Below are 19795 nucleotides of genomic sequence, written 5' to 3'. Positions count from 1 at the left end.
ATAAGATGATTTGGAACATAATTAATTGTTTACACAGTGCTTTTGTTTATTAAAGATTAAAAAAAAATTTCTACCATTTGAACCAAGAAAAGGATCTAATATCTCAAAATATTCTTCGAAATTTTAGTATATTATAGTACTGCTTAAGTTTAACAAAACATAATGCATTAAGGATTATAGTTCTTTTGGTAAGATTGTCAAGAAGTGAATTATATTGATTAATATATGGAATATCTTGGGACTGATTATATCTAGGGTGTGTAAAGATACAGTTATCTTACACAAATAGATAGAAACTACCATTATTGGATTTAGCTGTTACCTTCACTAATGTATAATATTGCTGGCAAATTGTTCAGAAGAATCTATAATAATAAAAAATTAGCTTGAGCAAAAAATTTTCCCACATATGTAGGCGGATCTTGGACATACTGAACTTACTCCCCTCCAGCTGCACATCTAGCTCTTTGTAACACATGGAATTGTAATAATACAATTCTTTAGTGTTTTCTATATGATTTTTTCCTTTTTTTGGATTATCATGGTATCTAAGGTTTGTGGATTGATGCTTGACACCGTCTATTGTGTATTTGTGATTTGCGCTTTGTAATTAAGTACACAATGGAAGTCCATTGGGTCTCATTATATATAATGGTTGGTTTAATTTGTTTCACTTCTATCTTGTTAATTGTAAATTGATCATTAAGATTTGAATTCTAATCTGTCACCAGGGTTGAGTGTATTGAAGCTAGAGAAATGATCCTGTTTTTAATCACCGATTATGAGAAACAAATTTTATAATTTTGGTGCACATTGCAGTCCATATATTTTAACACTGGTTTTATGGTGTTATAAATATTGTTAAATGACTTTTAGTGTAGTTTTACTGTTTCCCTATAATGGATAAATTATATTACCATTTTGGCAACAGTAGGCATCCAACTGTGTGAGTTTAATTGAAGTAAAGAACATGCACCCGGTTGAACTGTTTTTCTGCATGTTCAGTTGATGCTGCATTGAATGACTGCAGTCATTACAGTTAAACACCAGGAGTGTCTTGCAAAGCTAGAGAATCAGAAGGTAAAACTGAACTTGTGCGGAAAAGTCAGCCACAGCTATGATATCTTTTTTTTTTGTCCTAATCTCAATCAAAAGAAATTATATTACACTAAAATGCTAAATTTCTGATGAATAGAAAAACAATGATAGTGAACCAAATATTTTCGGCAAAATGTTTGTATATCTATCAAAATTAAAGGAACAAAATTGCCTTTTTAAGCTAAAAGTGCATGGAGTGATTTACAACATCCTTGTCTTACAACCATTTATTTAGTACCCATTTGAAGCACTTTAAAAAGTATAATGATTATTTTTCACAGATATGATCTTTACAGCATCCTTGTGGTCACATAACCAAAATTTGGATGCTTGACAACTGGCATGTATTTATAACAGGTTCCAGTGTCTCGGGGTCATGTGATCAGTTTTTGTGACCTTCTGATAAGCAAAGCCAACGGAGAAGCCAGATTCACTTAACAGCCATGTTACTAACTGAACAACTGTGGCAGAAATGATTATAAAATGGGGCAAAGCTCATTAACAATTATCTTGGTTAGCAACAGAAATGTTGGGGTCAAAGGTTGAGGACTACATGTACACTAGCTTCTTGATGGATCAAGATTTATGAATGTTTAGTAATACTACATTTTGCAACTGTGGTATTTCAGTAACATTGCAGTGCCTACACTCCAAAGAAAATATGTGAGTGAAATGGCAAAATTGTGGGCTTAATTATTTGCCACGGTAGCTCTTTTATTATTAACTCTTTTATATGTTCTGTGACTCCAGTCTTTAAAATAACTTGTGTCGTGCCATATTTTTAATCTGAGGTTCACAGAATTTGGTGGAACATCTTTCCCATGAAATATATTTTAATTTTATTTATTTATTTATAAAACTTACATGGCTGCCCAACTCAATCACAGTAACTGTGCAGCTTACAAAGATTAAGAACCCCAATACAAAAGCCAATAGACCCCCATAACCCTGGCAACAATAGTTCAGCCTTTTACATCATAGTGTCCTCTAAATTAGATTATGACACCTATTATTTAAGCCAGTGCTGTCTAGAAAGAGGCTTTAAGTTGCAGGTTCTGGTAGAGTTATATCCCCAGATATGCAATAGTACTGCCAGAGTACGTTTTGATATTTACTGCTCTGAAGAAAGATGCAGATGTGAAGTATAGAGTTGTTAAGTTGATGATACACTGCATGATAAAATCTGGCAACATCCATCATCAGTGTTTTTAATTCTCTAGGTCGGAAATCAGCCAGCTTAGTCAGGAAAATGAGTATATCCATGACAGACTTGAAAAGGTGCAGAAAAGGCATGATGAATTGGAGGATCAGTGTATCCAGCATGGAAGGATGCATGAGAAAATGAAGCTAAGGTAGGGAGATTTATAAATTTATCCCTGTGCGATTTACTATAAGAAAACTGATGTTTCTATACTTTTCATCTCAAAATATTATCACTATTTTAGGTAATTGCTTAATTTTTTTTAAAAAAAATGTAATAGATAAAAAAATCAAAAACAAATGCAGTCCAAATTATATTCAAATATGCTTGCCTCCAATAAATCATTTCTAGGTATGTCTCTTCATCTACATTTGCCATGAGCCTTAGTTTCTAATGAGCATGACCTGGTATTAATAATGCAGAGGAATAATTGCTGAATATTTAGAATAGCTTAAAACATTTTTTTGTAGTATCCAGGCTACTCTCTCCCTTTTTTGCATTATTCTTCTTTGTGTTCAATCACAAATCAACTTTCTTGTCTATTGCCTCTGAGGCAGCTGACCTTCTCTAACATGCCATCTGCAGTCACCCTTACATCTGTTTAAGAAATGCCACTTCTTCAGTTTTTTCATCTCACTGAATTTCTAAATGTCTTACTTGCTGTTTATATATCTTGTCATTTATAATCGTTTGGCCTCATTTTCAGTCCTCTTGGTAATATTCATATCAGACCTTATTAAGATGTAAAACAGCACTAGATTTGTTGTTTACTACATTAGTGATTTAATCTAAGGTTTGGAATATTTCCTTACAAATGTTACCTACCAGTATTTCAGGTATTACTGCTTGTGACAATATGTGTTTATTCTGTCCCCCCAAAATAGAGGCAGTTGATATCAGTTCACCAAAATGCCTCACCCTTGTATTTCAAATATTTCATAAAGCTTTTGTTTTAGCTTTAATAAAGGAGAGGGAGATTTGAACTCTTCAGATTTTTTTCTACCATATATTTATATCCTCACAATTGGTTGGGGAATAGTATCAGATTCTGTGTTTACCTATCTTTAGCAAGTGACTTTTATTGTTATTCTATAACTGCTGGCTCAGTAGATCCTTGGTTTTGAATTAGAGACTTTAATATTGTGGTGGTTCTTTTGACCTCCCAATACAGAATGTACAGAAAGGGTATAATTGGTACACCACATGCAGTTATGTGAAGGCTCTCCTAGCCCTGTCACCTGCTCTTCGAGCAGGAATGTATGAGTCTAGAACAGGGGTCAGCAATCTTAAACACTCAAAGAGCCATTTGGATCCGTTTCCCACAGAAAAGAAAACACCAGGAGCCACAAAATCTATTCGGGGTTGAAAAGCTCAATAAGTTGCATGCCAGTGGGTGTCGCATATTGGTGGTTGTGACACATATTTTGAGCAAAAGGGAGCCGCAGCCGGGGGATGAAAGAGCCACATGCAGCTCCAGAAAGAAAACTTGCAAATGCAACTAGATAAATAGGTACCACCTTGGTCGGGAGAAAACAGCACTTCATGACATCATGCTGGTCACATGACTGTGGACATTTCTTCAGACTAGCTCTGGCTCAATGGCCCTGGAAACAGAGATGAGTGCCCTCCCCTATAGTCGGTTATAAAAAATCTGCAGGGAGTTCTTTCCTTCCTTTCCTACAATAGAGGAATGCTTTGCGAAGATGACAGAACTTTCTGTAATTGACTAGTTTGATTAGAGAAAAGACAATAGCCACATTTATCACTGACTGGAAATCCCTTATTTTTTCATAAAAAAGAAAAAAACTTAACATGTGATTTATGGTTTTGATTAGATAAATAGACTATAGAAAGAAGAGATCATAACCTTAGACAGGGAGAGGTTGAAATATAACTGTCCTTATAGTTGTGGTGAAGATGATAAATTGTTCTTATTTTACTTTGTTAAAAATATATTTATATCTTTTCATGTTTTCTTTTTTCTACTTTTCATCTTTTATTTATATTTTTTTCCTCTGACATTTTCTTTTTGCATTTTTAACTTTTTTGAATCTCTCCCTTTCTCTTTCTCCCTTCTTATTCTTTAGTTTGTAAAGGTTCTTATTATTGTTCTTAAAACTCTTAATAAAATGTTATATATTATATAAAAATTATAGATAACTATAATATAAAGAGAGAGAGTTCTACATATAATGGCAGGGTGTAAGATGCAGATAGTGTTAGGAATGTAAGTCACCTAACAGCTATTTGGGTTGGACAATATATAAAGCAGGATAGACATTTTAATACTGTCTCTTTAAGAGAATCCTAAAAGTGTAATTGGGTGTGGTTTTTCAAATGGCCATAAGATAGAGTCAGAAACCTGGGTTGTTTTAGTCTTAGTCTCAGAAGAAGTGAGTGAGTCTCTGAGCCAGTGAGTCTCGGTATTGCCGTTCCTCCATTTTTCCTAATTGACTGCTATTCCTGGATTTGATGTAAGTCTGATACTGAACTGTTTTTGACACTGGACTTTGATATTGGATTATCGCTGGACTGAAAACTGACTGATTTAACTTGTGAATGACTTTGGACTGCCTATTTGGAACTTTGCTTAAACCTTTATTGACAGTAAAAAACTACATTTACTGTACAGTGTATCTATGTGCTGTGTGTGTATTATTCAAACACTACTCTCAAATACGTCTCCCTGTATGCACTCATTCTCCTAATGGGGAATTACCTCAACAGGTAGGAACAACATGCACTGAATGGCACAACCAAGTAGCTGGCACTGTATACAGGAACACCTGTACAATGTTGTAGTAATGCCATAGGACAGCAGCATCAGGAAGAAGCAGCCGGTAAAGGACCAAGGCCTGAAGGAGGAAATGGAGTAGATATGTAAATAGAGTAGATAGTAAAGGCCAAAATGGTCCAAATGATAGTAGGAACCCTTGATCCCATGATTCCTAAGCTGGAAGAGTGGCTCCAAAAGATCCTAGGAACAACGCCAGAGCTCTTCGTTCAGAAGAATGAAGTGCTTCGAATAGCTAAGGTGCTTCACAGAACCCTCAGACTCTCAGTTCTCTCAAATCCTCTCAGTTCACCCTTATGAAAGACACGTATCTTTCATAGGGTGAGAAGAATTTTTTTATATATATAAAGGAAATGAGTATGGATTTGGTATAGAACAGGTGAGATCCTCAGGATTATTTTTATCATAGTAGCAGTTATAACTTAATCGAATGCTTATCCAGTTCATATCAGAATTTAATAAATGAAAGTGCCAACAGAACAAAATCAGCCGGATTTCTCCATTGGTTAATCTTCATCAACTGTGGTGGATGTAAGTAATGCCTTTTCACTAACCTATTCTGTGGAAGCTCAGAACTACTTAAAAAGGAAAAAACACTTGAATAGTACGGTACAAATTCACTAGTAGTTTTGAGTATGTGTGTGTCTTCTATCAGTGGAAGTATGTATTGTTACAGAGATGTTCTCAGCCATAACATATGGAGATGAAGGACCATCAAGAGAATACATGCTTATCAAACACTAAATAAAAGTAGAACCAACCTTAATTGCTTTAGAAATGGAAGATTACAGATGGAATTCTGCCACAGGAAAAAAATTGTTCCATTTTGTCACTAGTGTGCCATCTCTTGGTGATGAAAACATTCTCTGAAATCAATTTTTAAATAATTGACAGGATCATGTGAAAAGTTATACTTTTCAGATGGACTGGCCCTAAATTATTTAGTGCTTTCTGGGACCTGCATCTTAGCTATGATCAAGAGAGATTGAAAGCTTGAGCAGTTGGTATGGGAATAGCATACTGTGGTAAACAGAGCCTGCATAAGAAGGAAATGTGACCACATTGTTTTTGATTTGAGTCTTTCCAAGCATTCTTCAAGGGTAGGCCCCTGGAAAAAAATAGCTACATTAATTTAAACATGAGATAATTAAGGCATACATCATTATGGTCATGTATGTCTCCAGCAGAAACAGGCACAACTGGTACACAGTGCTGGATCTAAAAGTACTTCCAGGCTTCAAATTTGTTTTGGAGGGAATGCAGCCCAATTCTGAATAGGGTATACCTACAGTCTTTCTTTGTCATATCTGCTGGCCAAACAAACTCAGTCTTATCTGAATTGAGTCTTGATTTGTTTATATGCATTCAGTGTCTTGCAGTGTTTCAGAATATCATCAGTTAGAGAGAGGAGTTCTAGCCCCATCTTTCTCCTGTACATTCAGAACAAGGCTTTTCTGTAAGTAGGAAGAATTTATTCTACTGTACATTGGAGATAAGCTTCCTTTCCAGCACTGAATATGAATATGGAAACAAGAAAAGAGGCGGTCATTGTCAGAAATTGCAGATGTTGGGGAAAAAGTCTGGTGTGACAAATGGGGAAGTTTTGTGGGGTTAATGTATTTCCAGAAGCTGGAAATACATTAAGCATCACAATATCTTAAATTCTTCAGAAAACCAAAATGTCTCAGTTTAATAGAAGAGCATTTAACAATTCTGTGTACTTAATATGTCATCCTGCAAATCCATTAAGTGGTTGGAAAATCTTCCAAAGACTTGACAACTCCACCTAGTTTCATCTAAGAATAGGCAGATTGCAATTGTTGTAACTCCAAAGCTTAACCTAGCCATGACAGTATATATTTTCAACTAATTTAAGTCGCTTATATTCTGGCTAGGAATAAAAATGTGCCTGGACACCTAAAAATGTGTCATATTTGTGACTATGATTAATCTCAATGAAAGCCATAAAGTAATAAGCTACATCTGATGAGAAGCTTCATTGACTATCCTTCAAAAGGTAGGAGGAAAAATCAGCATTAATTTTAAAATCACTTCTATCAATACAGATAGAAGTCAGGAAATAAATGAACATATCACCATATCCTATTGTTGACTTATGGTCTCATTATGAGGTTGGGGTTTACTACATGGACTCAAAGAACTTTGGCTTTTGTTGTAGACTGTCATTCAAGAAATCTGATGAACAGAGTTGAATCTGTTTGAATCTTTCATCTTCACTCAACTAGCTTCAGTCGCAAATGCTACATGTACTGGAATGGGACATCTTGCCACAGCCAACTTGCGGCCAACTCATCACCTCCAACTCACCACGAGACAACTTGCCATGGGACGATTCAACTTAATTATTTAAAATAAGTAAAAAAATATTTTAATTTTTGTCATTCACATTTATTTTTCTCCATCCTTTGGCATCCTTTTCTAAATGATTCTGTTCCATTTTTTGACATTAGTGTAATTCTTGTCCAGTGGTGAGTTGGCCCAGTGAGTTGGTCGTGGAGAGTTGGCCATGGCAAATTGTCATAGACCCTACTGGTATAGCAGCTTATTTGATTAAGATCAAGCATTTATTGAATGAGCTCTTTCTACTTTCTGAACTGGTATTAAGTAACAGCACTTTGTGATTCAAACAGCATAATCAGGATTGTGTTGATAGAATAAAGCAGAACCTGAATCATTTCCCAATGTTAAGTGTGTCATTTTTACCTGGTAAAAATTTACTATAATATCCACATAATCACTGAAATGGCATCACCCATCTCTCCTTGTCTTGATACACAATTGAGCCTAAGAGAACAAAATAGCTGTGGAAAGCTTTCATTACTTAAATGTGGTCATCAATCAGATCCAGTAATACAGTCAAACATAAAATATAAAACAAGCAATAACTCGAATCTGTTCAGCCCAGCCCCACTTTTTACCATTTATCTGAATTTTCAGTACTGTAGTAATTGCTCGTCCTAATTTGCATGCACTAAAAGCCTCTCATACACCAAAGATCTAACATTTCTTTCTTATCTCAACCCCAACCATGTATTTTTTGTTGTGATCTTTCAGTTTTGCAGGGTGTTCGTTCATCGTAGGAGATAGATATTGCTACTCACCCAGAATTGATATTCTAAGAAGCTAACTGATGTGTTTCACCAGTTCCACCTTCTTATTGCAGGTGGATACTAGGAAGATACTATAAGAAACCAAGTGACAAATGTTTGCCAAGTGACAAATGTTTTCCAAATGTTTTCCAAACTATTCTATGAGTATATTTTCTACTTCTTCCTAATATTTTATAGTATTTTTCTGCCAAATGTTAATTTTTCATAAGGGAGGACTAACTACAATTAAATGTTCAATTTTACTTGAAGAAAAACATGCTTCATGTAAATCAGTGGTCCTCAGCCTTTCTGGCTTGGTGGACCAACTGGGGAGGAGGAGGAAGAGGATGGTTCTGCGCAAGTGGCAAATGGAGCTTCATGTGCTCATCTGCTCACCTGCTTGCATGGCCTTGTTCCAAACAGGCTGGGGATTGGAGACTCCTGATGTAAATTACGCTTTTAAATAATACTTTAAAGCTGATTATCTGAAAAAAAGTTGTCCCTTGTAACCAGAATCATCACACTAAGAAACATATTGTTGGCTGGGAGTGCCATAGATCCAGTCTTGATTTAAAAATAAAATAGTGATATTGGCAGAATTGCCTAATGCAATGAGATGCTGTATTTCCTAGAACATTTAGTTTTGATTCATGATTAAAAATATTTACAACTACATGGTTTTGGTAACCACTGTCATGATTAGATTGCTGTAGTTATGCAAGTTCATTGGAATTTTCCCAAAGGTGCTTCTTCAAGACGAAACTGGACTTCCTGGTTTTTCTTTGAAGATGTTTTGCTTCTCATCCAAGAGCTAAAGAAGCTTCTTGGATTAGAAGCAAAACGTCTTCAAGGAAAAACTAGGAAGTCTATTTGCCTCTTGAAAAAGCACCTTTGGGACAACCATGACCTGGATGGCCGAGAATTTCCATAGACATTCACTGGAATTTTTCAAAATGTTATTTTGTTTTTTGCTTAGATCAAAATAATATAAATAAAAATAATATAAATTTGCTGGCAGTCATGTGTAGCAAAATTAATGTATCAGTGCCTCAGGGAAAAGAGAGCTGCTAAGACAAGAGATGACATTTTAAAAACATTCATGTTTTTATTTCTATATGAATTAGTCACATATGTAATTAATACCAGCCATTTCCATGAACGATTAAAAACATCCGTTCAAATAATATTTTATATTCAGTGGCTATTTGTTAATTAGTTGACCTGATCTGTGCAAATCCAAAAGATATTTTTACTGCCTATGTAACTTTGTCTACTGTACATATGACCAATATTTTTCTAACACCAACTTGATCTCTTTTGACTACCATAGTTCAAAAGAAAAGCTTAGAGGATTGGCAGTTTGGGGCAGATGTGTGTCTATTCCTCAGGCATCAGTGGCTGTAAGTTAACAATTAAAAAAATGTACAGCCATCTGTGTAACAAGATGGCAGAGCTCTGCACTTGCCTGTTACTATAAATAAGAAAAAAATCTTGTCTAATTTCATAGATGTTAGATTATAAAGACTCGATGTGTCAAATGTGTATTATGCTTCTGGGTTGTATTGACAGCCAAATACCTGGAGTGGTGGCCTTTTTCAGAATTGAAAGCAAGCATAGCATTTATGAAATCTATTTCACTGTGATACATGTAATATTTGATGTAATATTTTTGTAGTGTGTATTTTATAGCACTGAATTTAATAACATCTCCCTTCTTGTTCATTCTCTCATCTCCTCATTCATGAGCTGTAGCTTCTAAAGGAAACCATCAGATTCTTGATTAATATCCTTTGCAGTCAGTTGTTGCAATGAAGTTTTCTTAATTGTAGAAAATATGTGGTTCACTCTACTTGAAAAATGAATTAGGCATATTGTCTTGAATAGTTCTTTAGAATGACCATACTTTTATGATCCATTCTACCATGGGATACAGATCTCACATATATATATATGAGAATTGCAAAATACGGCAAAAGTCTAATCAAGTTTTCTTCCCCTGACTTACTCACTACATATATATTATAAGGCAGCAGAGACATTATAAGAAGGAAAGCCAGTGCATATTTTCCATTTTTCTATTTCCCACTATCTCCTTATATTGAATCTATGCACATAAAAGGGCAGGAGGAAAACAGCCCATTTGTTAAGGTCTCCTATAGATCTACCCAAAAGCCTCTGCTATAAACAGAAAAGGCAGATGTCACAAGTGTCATTATTTCATTTTGCAAATAACTTTTACAACTAATAAATTACTTACAATATAAGAATAGGATGCCTGTGTTATTAAGCTACAGGTAGGTAGGTTGTCTACATTAAATTTTGGTCAAATTCCACTTTAATTTCATTTTGAAGTATTTTGATAGATGAGTTGAGTGAAGAATTAAGGATCATAATTTATTTATATGACCAGTACTTTGATAACTCTTTAACTTAAGGAAAGCAGCCAATCTAAGATCCAAGAATTGAGCCAATACAATCTTAGCGGATTTATGGAAAGAAACCAGTGTAATACTAAACAAAAACAGCATGCCATATCCCATAATAGGCATCTAATTCACAAGCTACTTAAGAATTTGACCCTGATTAAAAGTGTTGCAGAAATACTCTTTTATTTTTAGGTATATGTTATGTCATAATTGTGAATGGGACCCTCTTTGTTGATTCTAATAACTTGTTTCCAGTGGAGTCACTTGTCTTAAAATAATAGTTTTTGAAGAAAGTATTTAAATTTATGTCTAATTATTATTTTCTCATTGTCTTCATTTCTGTGTTATGGATACATCTATGTGTTTAAGTTCGGTTTCTGTGTGGTATCCCTCTGATATTTCAAGATGCACAGTATGATGTTTTGTAAATACTAGTAAGTGGCAGATCTCACACAGAAAATATCCACTTTGGGCATTTAACAAAATTGGGATCCTTCCATAGGCCTTATATGAACTCCAAATAACAATAAAATCTAATTACCAACCTATTTGGCAGAGTTCTTTAAATGGCACACTGATTGTATCTGGTTTTGCTTTAATTGCTTTGTGACCAAAAGTACTTTGAAATCTTTTTTTTTTAGAAAGAACTTTTAAAATATACAAATAAATTGAATGTAAAATATTGTTATGAAAGTAATCTGGGTTGAGAATTATACTAAATGCATTTATGGATTATATTGATTACATGAAGCACTAGATTGTAAGAATGTAAGAGACTGGTTCCTGTTTAGTAACTTTTAAAATTGTCTATATTTTTTTCTTTTTTCTCCTTGTCTACTATAGAGACTTCTCTGTAGCAGTCCGATACATGTACAATATTTCATAGATGCTTTTAAATTCATAACCATGCCTCTTTTGACCCTTAAAAAAAATCAATTTTACTGTGGGCTTGTAATAGATTTTCTCTGTTTCTCTAACTTAGTTGCTGTATGCTGAATTAGTAAACTACTCCTGTTTTTTTTTTTTTTTTACTCCAGAATCAAACAGGTTGTTCTTGCTCAGCCTGCCATACTCTAAATCGGATTGTTCTAATGGAACAATTGACTATAATGGAACAGTTCTTAATGTCTTTTTAAAATAGTATAATACTGGTATTGACTGTCTTGTGGCTGTTTTTTGGACATCCGTATGCAGATAAATACTGAAGGAGATGAAATGTGCCTGAGAATGCTGAACTGTAGAAATATTGCAACATCCATAAATCAAAAAACACAACACAAAAAGCTTTATTTCATTAGTAATCTCAACAATATTGGTAGCTATGGATTAATAGGATTATGATGTTCCAGTGTAATGGATCTATATTGAACATTTCACCCATTTTGAGCCTTTTAACTGAGTATGGAAATAAGGGACTGATCTTTTAAAGATAGAATTAAAAGACACTGGGCTTTCAATATTTTATTTTCATGTCAGCAAAATCCACAGGATTTTGAAGTATCTAACATCCCTGGACTTCTGTTTAAAAGCAGTGAGACATTCCAGGTAGCATATTTCTTAGGGAGTGTTACATTTCTCAAGTGTCTAAAAACACTCACCCTTCAGCCTTATGCCTAGCAGCATACCTGAGGCAAGCTATAATCCCGAGCAAAGCACTGCCTACCTTGTCTTATTGCTTAATTATTATACCTATTTAATGCTACTTAGAACATTGTCAGCTGTTGAGAAAAGGTAATTATCACTAGTCAAATGACACACTTTTTTTGGCTGCCTTACGGATACACATTTTAGTGGTACCTTGATACATAATGAAGCCTGATAGCAAAACTTTTGCTTGTCTCTACTTCAAGCCCCAGCTGTTTCCCTGCTAAATTCATCCCATCTGTCTCCCCTTCCGTAAGGCTGTAGGCAGTATAGCATAAGTACAGAAGCAGTTCAGTGCTATTTTGGATAAACATAGCTGAAATTTGAATCCTTGCCATTTGCAATGCACACATTTTGTTTTACTGCTGTAAAGAGAGCTGTCAAAATAAAAACTACAAGGATAATTCACTGAAATGAATTCAAAGGAAGATTAAAGAAGAAATATATAGCTTGTATATGTACAAATGGATGACCTCTTAATAGCAGTGAATTTTAAATATGCATTGCATACACAAAGAACTTTGATCAGTTATTAATTTAGGCTATATCTTATACCCATTGTCTAAGAATTAAGGGTATCCCATTATATCTGGTATAGGCCAATTACAGGATTTGACTTTCCCTTAATGCTGTAATTGGTTGGATAATTGGATCAATCCAAATCAAGAATATGATCCATATTATCATCGATACTGCATTATTTCAGGAAATGAAAAATATTGTTAGTTATCCTATTTCTTAACCACCTGTGTCCCTTAAAGAGGAACTCTTTTCATTGATTGCAACTGGTATAATGCTTTTGTTCTTATAAAAAGTAGAAATCTGACACCTCCAAGGGACAAGAAACTTAATGATACAGTGTGTGTGTGTGTTTTTTTTTTATTTAAGAAAATATATATGACATTACAAGCAGGGCAAAGATGGATGTACTACCCCGATCCTGCTCCCGCCAGAGATAATCAAAAAATGTGACCAATGTCCTTTCCATCCCATATCCAGGCCTGAACCCAGAGTAGAAGTGGTCCAGATAATCAACAACCTTCCATCCCACGGTCAAGGCAGTCCCGCAGGTTGGGCCACGGAGCGGAAGAATCCATATATCTGTAAGAAGGTGCTGTCGGAGGCGACCGGGCGGGCCTAAACAACGCTGAGGGCAACAAGGCCGACGAGATGCGAGACACAAGGAGAAAGAGGGGGGAAGCAGACAAGCAAGCGGCCCAAAGAAGAAGAAGAAGAAGAAAGACAGGGAGGATGTAGACCAGCTCCACAGAAACAAAACCAATCCACCTGAACCCGAAGGGTCCGATCACACTTTCAAAAGATAGGACAAAAATAACCTAATATGGTGGAATCTAGGAATGCCCTTTTAAGAAGAGGGCAGACTACAGCCTCCTTGAAAGACTGGGGCACTATCCTCTCTCATAGGAAATCACTCCCAGAATCCAACCACATGTCACATCCCAGGAAGCTTTCACAAGCCAGGAAGGGCATGGATCTAAAACACAGAGGCTTGCATTCATACTCAGGAGCAACAGGGTCAAACCATTCCCAGATAACTGGGCAAAAAACTGCCCCAGATGCCTCCACAGAAGCAATAACTACTCTGATATTTAACTGGGAATAAATCTGAACAAATTTGTCTTCCAGAAAGTTTTGCTTACCTTAAATTGTACACAGAATTGTTGCAGAAAGTATTTTTGTGCCATTCTACTTTTTAAAAAATCTATTAACTTGAATATGTTTTACATATGCTATCCTTCCAAATAAAATCAACTTTTAATTAGTTTGTTGAAACTGACTCCAGTTCACCAAAGTCTACTGATGAAACAGTTAATTTAGAACACAATAGATGTAAGTATTTTAATGTCAATGTCATTTCTATAATTGTTTACAATCTGCAACAATATAATAGGAATTTGTTTGGGTTGTTTAGCATCTGAAGTAACAGAGTAATAAGGTAGTCTACATTTCAGTTTCAATTGGTACAAGATTGTCCAGTGTGTTTCATGGCTAAATAATAGTTTATTCTTATTGTTTGCCCCAGTAAAGTCCAATATATATTAAGTAGACGTGCAGTATTTCTCGTTATTAACCAAACATTGATTTGAAGAGCACAGAAAACTATTAGGTTATTAGATCAGTTAGAACTTAGTTTTTTGTACATTCGTATAAACCATCACAGTAAATAAGGGAAAGTAAATAATGTCAAAAATGATGACCTATAATTTGCTAAACATATCAATTCATCTGATGGTAATCACTCTGAATAAAATATTTTGGAAAAAGAGGGTAGAGACTTCAAAACTTCTATTATGAACATGTTTTTTCCAAACACATTTAAATATTAAAACAAATCTAATAGATCACTGCAAGTTTAGAGATGTTACCGGTAGTAAACAGATAGCCATGGCATTACAAGCATAGGACAAAAATGGAAAATATAATAGGAATCTACATATTAGAAAAAACAAGTGCATAAAATTCTACTTCAGGGATGTCAAACTTGTGTTATCACAGCTGCGTCACATGATGTATTGGGACTTTTTCCCCCTTTACTAAACCGGGTGGGGGTGGGGCCAGCATATGACGCATCCGGGCTGCAGGCCGTGAGTTTTATACCCCTGCCCTACTTCCATGACTATAAACTTTCATCATAGTAATTACTATGCTTTTTAACTTCAAAATCAATAGAGTGAGTCCTTCCTTTCACAGTACCTCTGAGATTACTGTTAGTCCATTTGCCTTATTGTCATTTGGATATGATCCACCGCAGTTGGAGTGCACTGTAAAAATCAGCTAATTGATATTGGGGTGGAAGTTAGACTCTGGAGTCCTTGGTGCTCTGAGCACGGATGATGTCACTTAATCAAGTAATGAAACATCTGTAAGCAAACAACCAAGCTATGCCTTCCTACATTTCCTCAGCTGGCTAAATGCTGATTGTAGGATTACTGGGAATGTAAATAGTTGCATATTAGACCTTGTGGAGTGTCTGCGGAGATTCCAAGTCATGGTTGTCTCAAAGGTGCTTTTTCAACTTCCTCTGTTTTTCCTTGAAGAAATTTCACTTCTCATCCAAGAAGCTTCTTCAGTTCATGGACTCACTTCAATTCAGTTCAGGACTAAAGAAACCAAATGTCTTCAAGGAAAAACAAAGAAAGTCCAGTTGCCTTTTGAAAAAAACACATTTGGGACAACCCCACTGCTGTTTTTAAATCGGAAGTAGTAGTGTTGAACCTATCACATCTTCCTTAGTTGTTTCAGGATTAACTTTGTTTTTAAAATTCTTTGTTGGTCACATCAACATTAAAAGATGTTCACAACCTAATGAACTAATAAACATCTCTTAGACAAATGTGAATATGTCTGTGATGGTTTAACAAATTTTGATGCTGAAATAAAAAAGCATTAAGCAACTATATGACAGAATAACTTTTCTTCTTGTTGTACCTTAATTAAAATTGTCACTCTTATTAAATGTTTATCTTTAAATTTTATTTTTATATTTATTTAACTCAAAACTGAACTTCTAAAGTGGAATTAGCAATATGTGATCTCTTTTCATTTGAAAAATGAGATATTAACCAGCAAATATGAAAAATGTTTTAAGAATGTTTTAATTGTATGCATTTCATCCCCAATACAACAATACATTTTCCTTCTATAGTGCTACAGTAATAGATTAGTTACTTGCTATCTGTTTCTGATTTTAACAGCTGTCTTTTCATGACATATAATTTTAAATGTTTAAAATCTCAGCAGGTACATTTTCTTGGTCTTTGTTCACAGTGAAAGAAGGGGAAATTCTAGGTATGAGTCTGGGATCTTAAAAGAATTTGTGAGCTATGAAAATTAGGCATCAAAAGTGATTAATGGTGATGTTTTTAAACATATGGCTAGCAAAAGCTTGCAAGACATAAACAGTGAATATATGGGTACTAAGTAGAAATGGATTTTATATGTTCCTAGAGGGAACACCTTAAAACTAGATCTATTTCAAGTGTTTGACTAGCTTGTTAAAGGAAAGATCCACATAACAGCTAAAAGAGTTGTTCAGATTTTCTTAAATGTACTTTGCTCGTTCATACGGCATGTTGAACTGATTAATTAGCACAAAATAGTGTTTTCAGTAGATACAGACTCCCCCACTCCAACCTCAGTTCTTTTATTCATGGCTATTTGAATAGATGTAGCAGTAACAAGGTATGTTAGTATTTCAGGGACAGGTGCCAGTACCAAAGCAAAAATTGAGATTCCCTCTTCCCATCTTGATAGTGCTGGGACCCTGCCTGTATACCCTGTCTTCTGTTAAGGAAGTTATAAAATCTGGGGTTCCTGCTTTCCTTGTCTAAGTACTCTTTCTATTTGAATTTTTAATATGAAAATTCTATTGAAACATAAATGTACAAATATTTTTCCTCCTCCTCATAGAAACAGCTATTGGGAATTTTCTCTGACTTGCCAGAAATACTCAATTTTCAGACAGAGAAGAAGCATGGACAATTTCACACTTGATGATGAACACTTCAAAAAGTTCTGAATGCTGAAAAAAGGAAGTGTTACACTGAAAATTGCAGCTGGCAGTATTCTATATCAATCAATATTCATTTGAAGAGTTAGCTGTTGATCTAAGGGAGCAAATGCCATTCTGTCAAAAGGGAAGGATATATTCCAGCATGACTTTTGAAGAAAGAATTATTTTTCTATAATACATGGATGCAGTTATTTTGCTGTGAGTTCCAAGTGGATTGTTGATACGGTACTTTGGTTCTGCACCTGCATATGGAAATCTTGCCGAACATGGAAATCTGTTAAAACATAATATTTACAATGGCTGGAATCTGGGGAGAAAGAAACATATTTTTGTTTATATTTTATATTTCTCATTGTTTCCTGACTACATTTTCATTAGACATATGACTTGATTCTATAGAAATAGATTGAATGGGTGCAGCATTTTCAGTGTGCACTTCTTTGTGACTTGTGTAGCTATATTATTGGAAAGTTGGCATATGACTCAGAAGCTTTTGATTTCTCTTAACCTTACCTAAACATGTCCATATTGGCCATCCTTCTCCCTTCTGTGTTTGAATATACATTTACGTGGTTCAAATATTAAAATAAAAAGAAATAGGGACATACTGTCCTACTTTTAACAAACGGTATAGGCCCTCAGTGTTCAGTACTATTTCTGCCTGAATCATTTTTAATTACATATTTTACTTGGAAAGTTAAATGTCCTATTTTATTCTTGAATCACTTGATGTTTACTTCTTGGGAAATATATTTTTACAATCTACCTTGTTTATCATTTCAACTCTTTCCATTTTCTTTTGTGTAAAAATTGGTTGTCTAAAAACTTTTAACATTCTGAACAGCTATAAAATATCATGTGTAATTTATTTTTCCAAGCTGTTTTATTATGGCTTTATGTATGTTTGTCTGCCCCATCAGGATTTTAACACTGTCAATAATCTTGCTTATCAAGCATTTCCAACACTCTCCTCCCCGAAAAAGCTCTTGCAATGTATTCATGCAGATTTGCTTGCATACGGATCTTCACTCTGCCAGTTAACAAAGCAAGACTTCTTTTATTCTGGCTTCCCACTTGATTCCTGATTGATTTATTCTTGACAGATGAAATGCTGTCCCATTCAGTGAATTAGCTGTTTGTGAATAATATTTCTGATGGTTTGGTGTTGGAAATGGCAGGAATAATGAAAAAGACTTTCATTCCTTTATTTGTTGCTCTGTTGCTCTGTTTCTAATTGTTCCTTGGAGAATGAGGCTATTGTAGCAACCTGGTGAGTGTCCGTATAGCTGTATCTCGATATATACATCTCTTATAACTAACAATATTAAAATTACTCTTCCCCCCCCCTTTTTTTTTTGGAGGAGACAGTCTTGAAAGGAAAAAAAAGTAATGTACAAGCAGATGTGCTGCTAGATCTACAGGCTTCTGCCAACCATATGGCATCTTAAAGAAAGATGGTTGGAGCGTCTGGATTAGCAAGAAGTTGGGATGGAAAGCCATGTGTCGTGTTGGTACAGGCAGTTGTTTTAGCTCTCTGTAAAAGGCTTCAGGAGATTGTGTAATGGAACAAATGGTACCGCAAGCCTAGTAACAGCCTTACCGCTGCTGGAGAAGCAATTGGCCCCCAGGCACCTACTGCTCCATCCTTTCATTCCCCCTCCCATTCCCCTCATTTGTTTATTCATATATTGAAAAATGGCATGATTTTATTCACCTTTTTTTTCTGGTACAAAGAGCTGCTGAACCTTTCCCTGTTTTTTAAACTTTCATTCGCAAGGAGGATTTTCAGTTTGATAGCTTTTTAAAATTATTGTTATTATCAGTGTTTATTTAAAGGGAGGGATATGAAATCAGAATCATTTTATCTAAATTTCTGGTGTCTTTATAAGAATCATCCTCGTTTCCTTTAACTGGGAAATGGTAGCATTGTATGTGAAAAACCTAATATTAGGTTTAAGCCTAATATTCCTATTTCTATCAATATTTAGTAATTAATGGGGAATTTATCTCTTGCTCTAGAATTAGAAAGCTATCAATCTCTAATGAAAAATAGATAACCAATTGTGATACCTTATTTTTAAGTAAATTTGGAGCTTTTGTGAATGAAATAGTTGTAATTATCTCTGTGCTCACTAAGAGAATGGAGGTTGAGTTTATGAAAACACTCAATTCAGCTGTTTCAAAGGCTGATTAAAACAGGAACCAAAGGTCCAGTGCCTGTAAATTGCTCAAATGTAATATAGCAATTACAGTTTTAATTGTAATACTAAGATTGCTGTTTTTAAAAGAACGTTCTGAAAGATTTTGTGGAACCTGCTGATAAAAAGGTCATGAAACAAAAACCTCTTGTGAAATAGTTGCAGGACTATAATTACTAGTGTTGAATACCCCTTTATTCTAGATGGTCTTTTCAGACATTACTTTTCAGTACAAAATGCGTGTAACACTTAGAAATGGCGTGCAGCTGCCTGCATGATTGAACAGCTGTTTGTCCATTAGGTTCAGACTGTATACTTGTATTGTGATCTGCGGTTTTTCAAATGCATTGTTCAGAAAGTACACAATATTCTGCAGTCAGTAACATCAGCGAGAGCTTTAAGAATGAAATAATGCATGTACTTTCCTGAGAGTAAGGATATGAGTACATACATAATGAAGTTATGCCCAAGTAAATAACAGTAGGATTAGGCTATTCAAGTTTTTTATGGATAAAGTTTGTCTTAGGTTCCAAATATATTTGTACAGGCTATATTATCTGCAGTAGAGTTTAAAAAACAACTTTTATATATCATCTCTCCCTTCGTATTCATTACTTCATTTTTTTCAGGTCTCTTTCACCAGACTTCTTTATTTTCAAAATGTAAGCTGCATTATTGCCACAATCTGTCTCAATGATCTCTAATTAGAGCATCTAAAGTACTCTGGAATTGTACCTGTCATTCATGCAAGCTGTGAGACAAGGTATGGGATTATTTGGTCTCTCATGAA

At 34.8% G+C, this 19795-nt stretch overlaps 1 protein-coding gene across 5 annotated transcripts in view; it reads left to right on the top strand.

Annotated features, from left to right (window-relative positions):
* The window catches only part of SDCCAG8 (SHH signaling and ciliogenesis regulator SDCCAG8), a 115361-nt gene that overhangs the window by 74626 nt on the left and 20940 nt on the right, over window positions 1-19795 (top strand). For 2 of the 5 annotated variants that reach the window (XM_087936797.1, XM_026705236.2), the window contains one exon: window positions 2319-2450. The exons of 2 other annotated variants lie outside the window; for them this stretch is intronic. In XM_087936797.1, coding sequence (XP_087792923.1) covers window positions 2319-2450 — 132 coding nt within the window. Of the gene's footprint in view, window positions 1-2318; window positions 2451-19634; window positions 19764-19795 lie in introns of those variants that run through there. One more of the 5 variants, XM_087936789.1, reaches the window with a different exon arrangement.

Source organism: Pseudonaja textilis, chromosome 1, assembly GCF_049901715.1.
Source record: "Pseudonaja textilis isolate UNSWEBS1 chromosome 1, rPseTex1.2, whole genome shotgun sequence".
NCBI classification, from domain to species: domain Eukaryota; kingdom Metazoa; phylum Chordata; class Lepidosauria; order Squamata; family Elapidae; genus Pseudonaja; species Pseudonaja textilis.
This window is presented reverse-complemented; position numbering and strand designations above follow the sequence as displayed.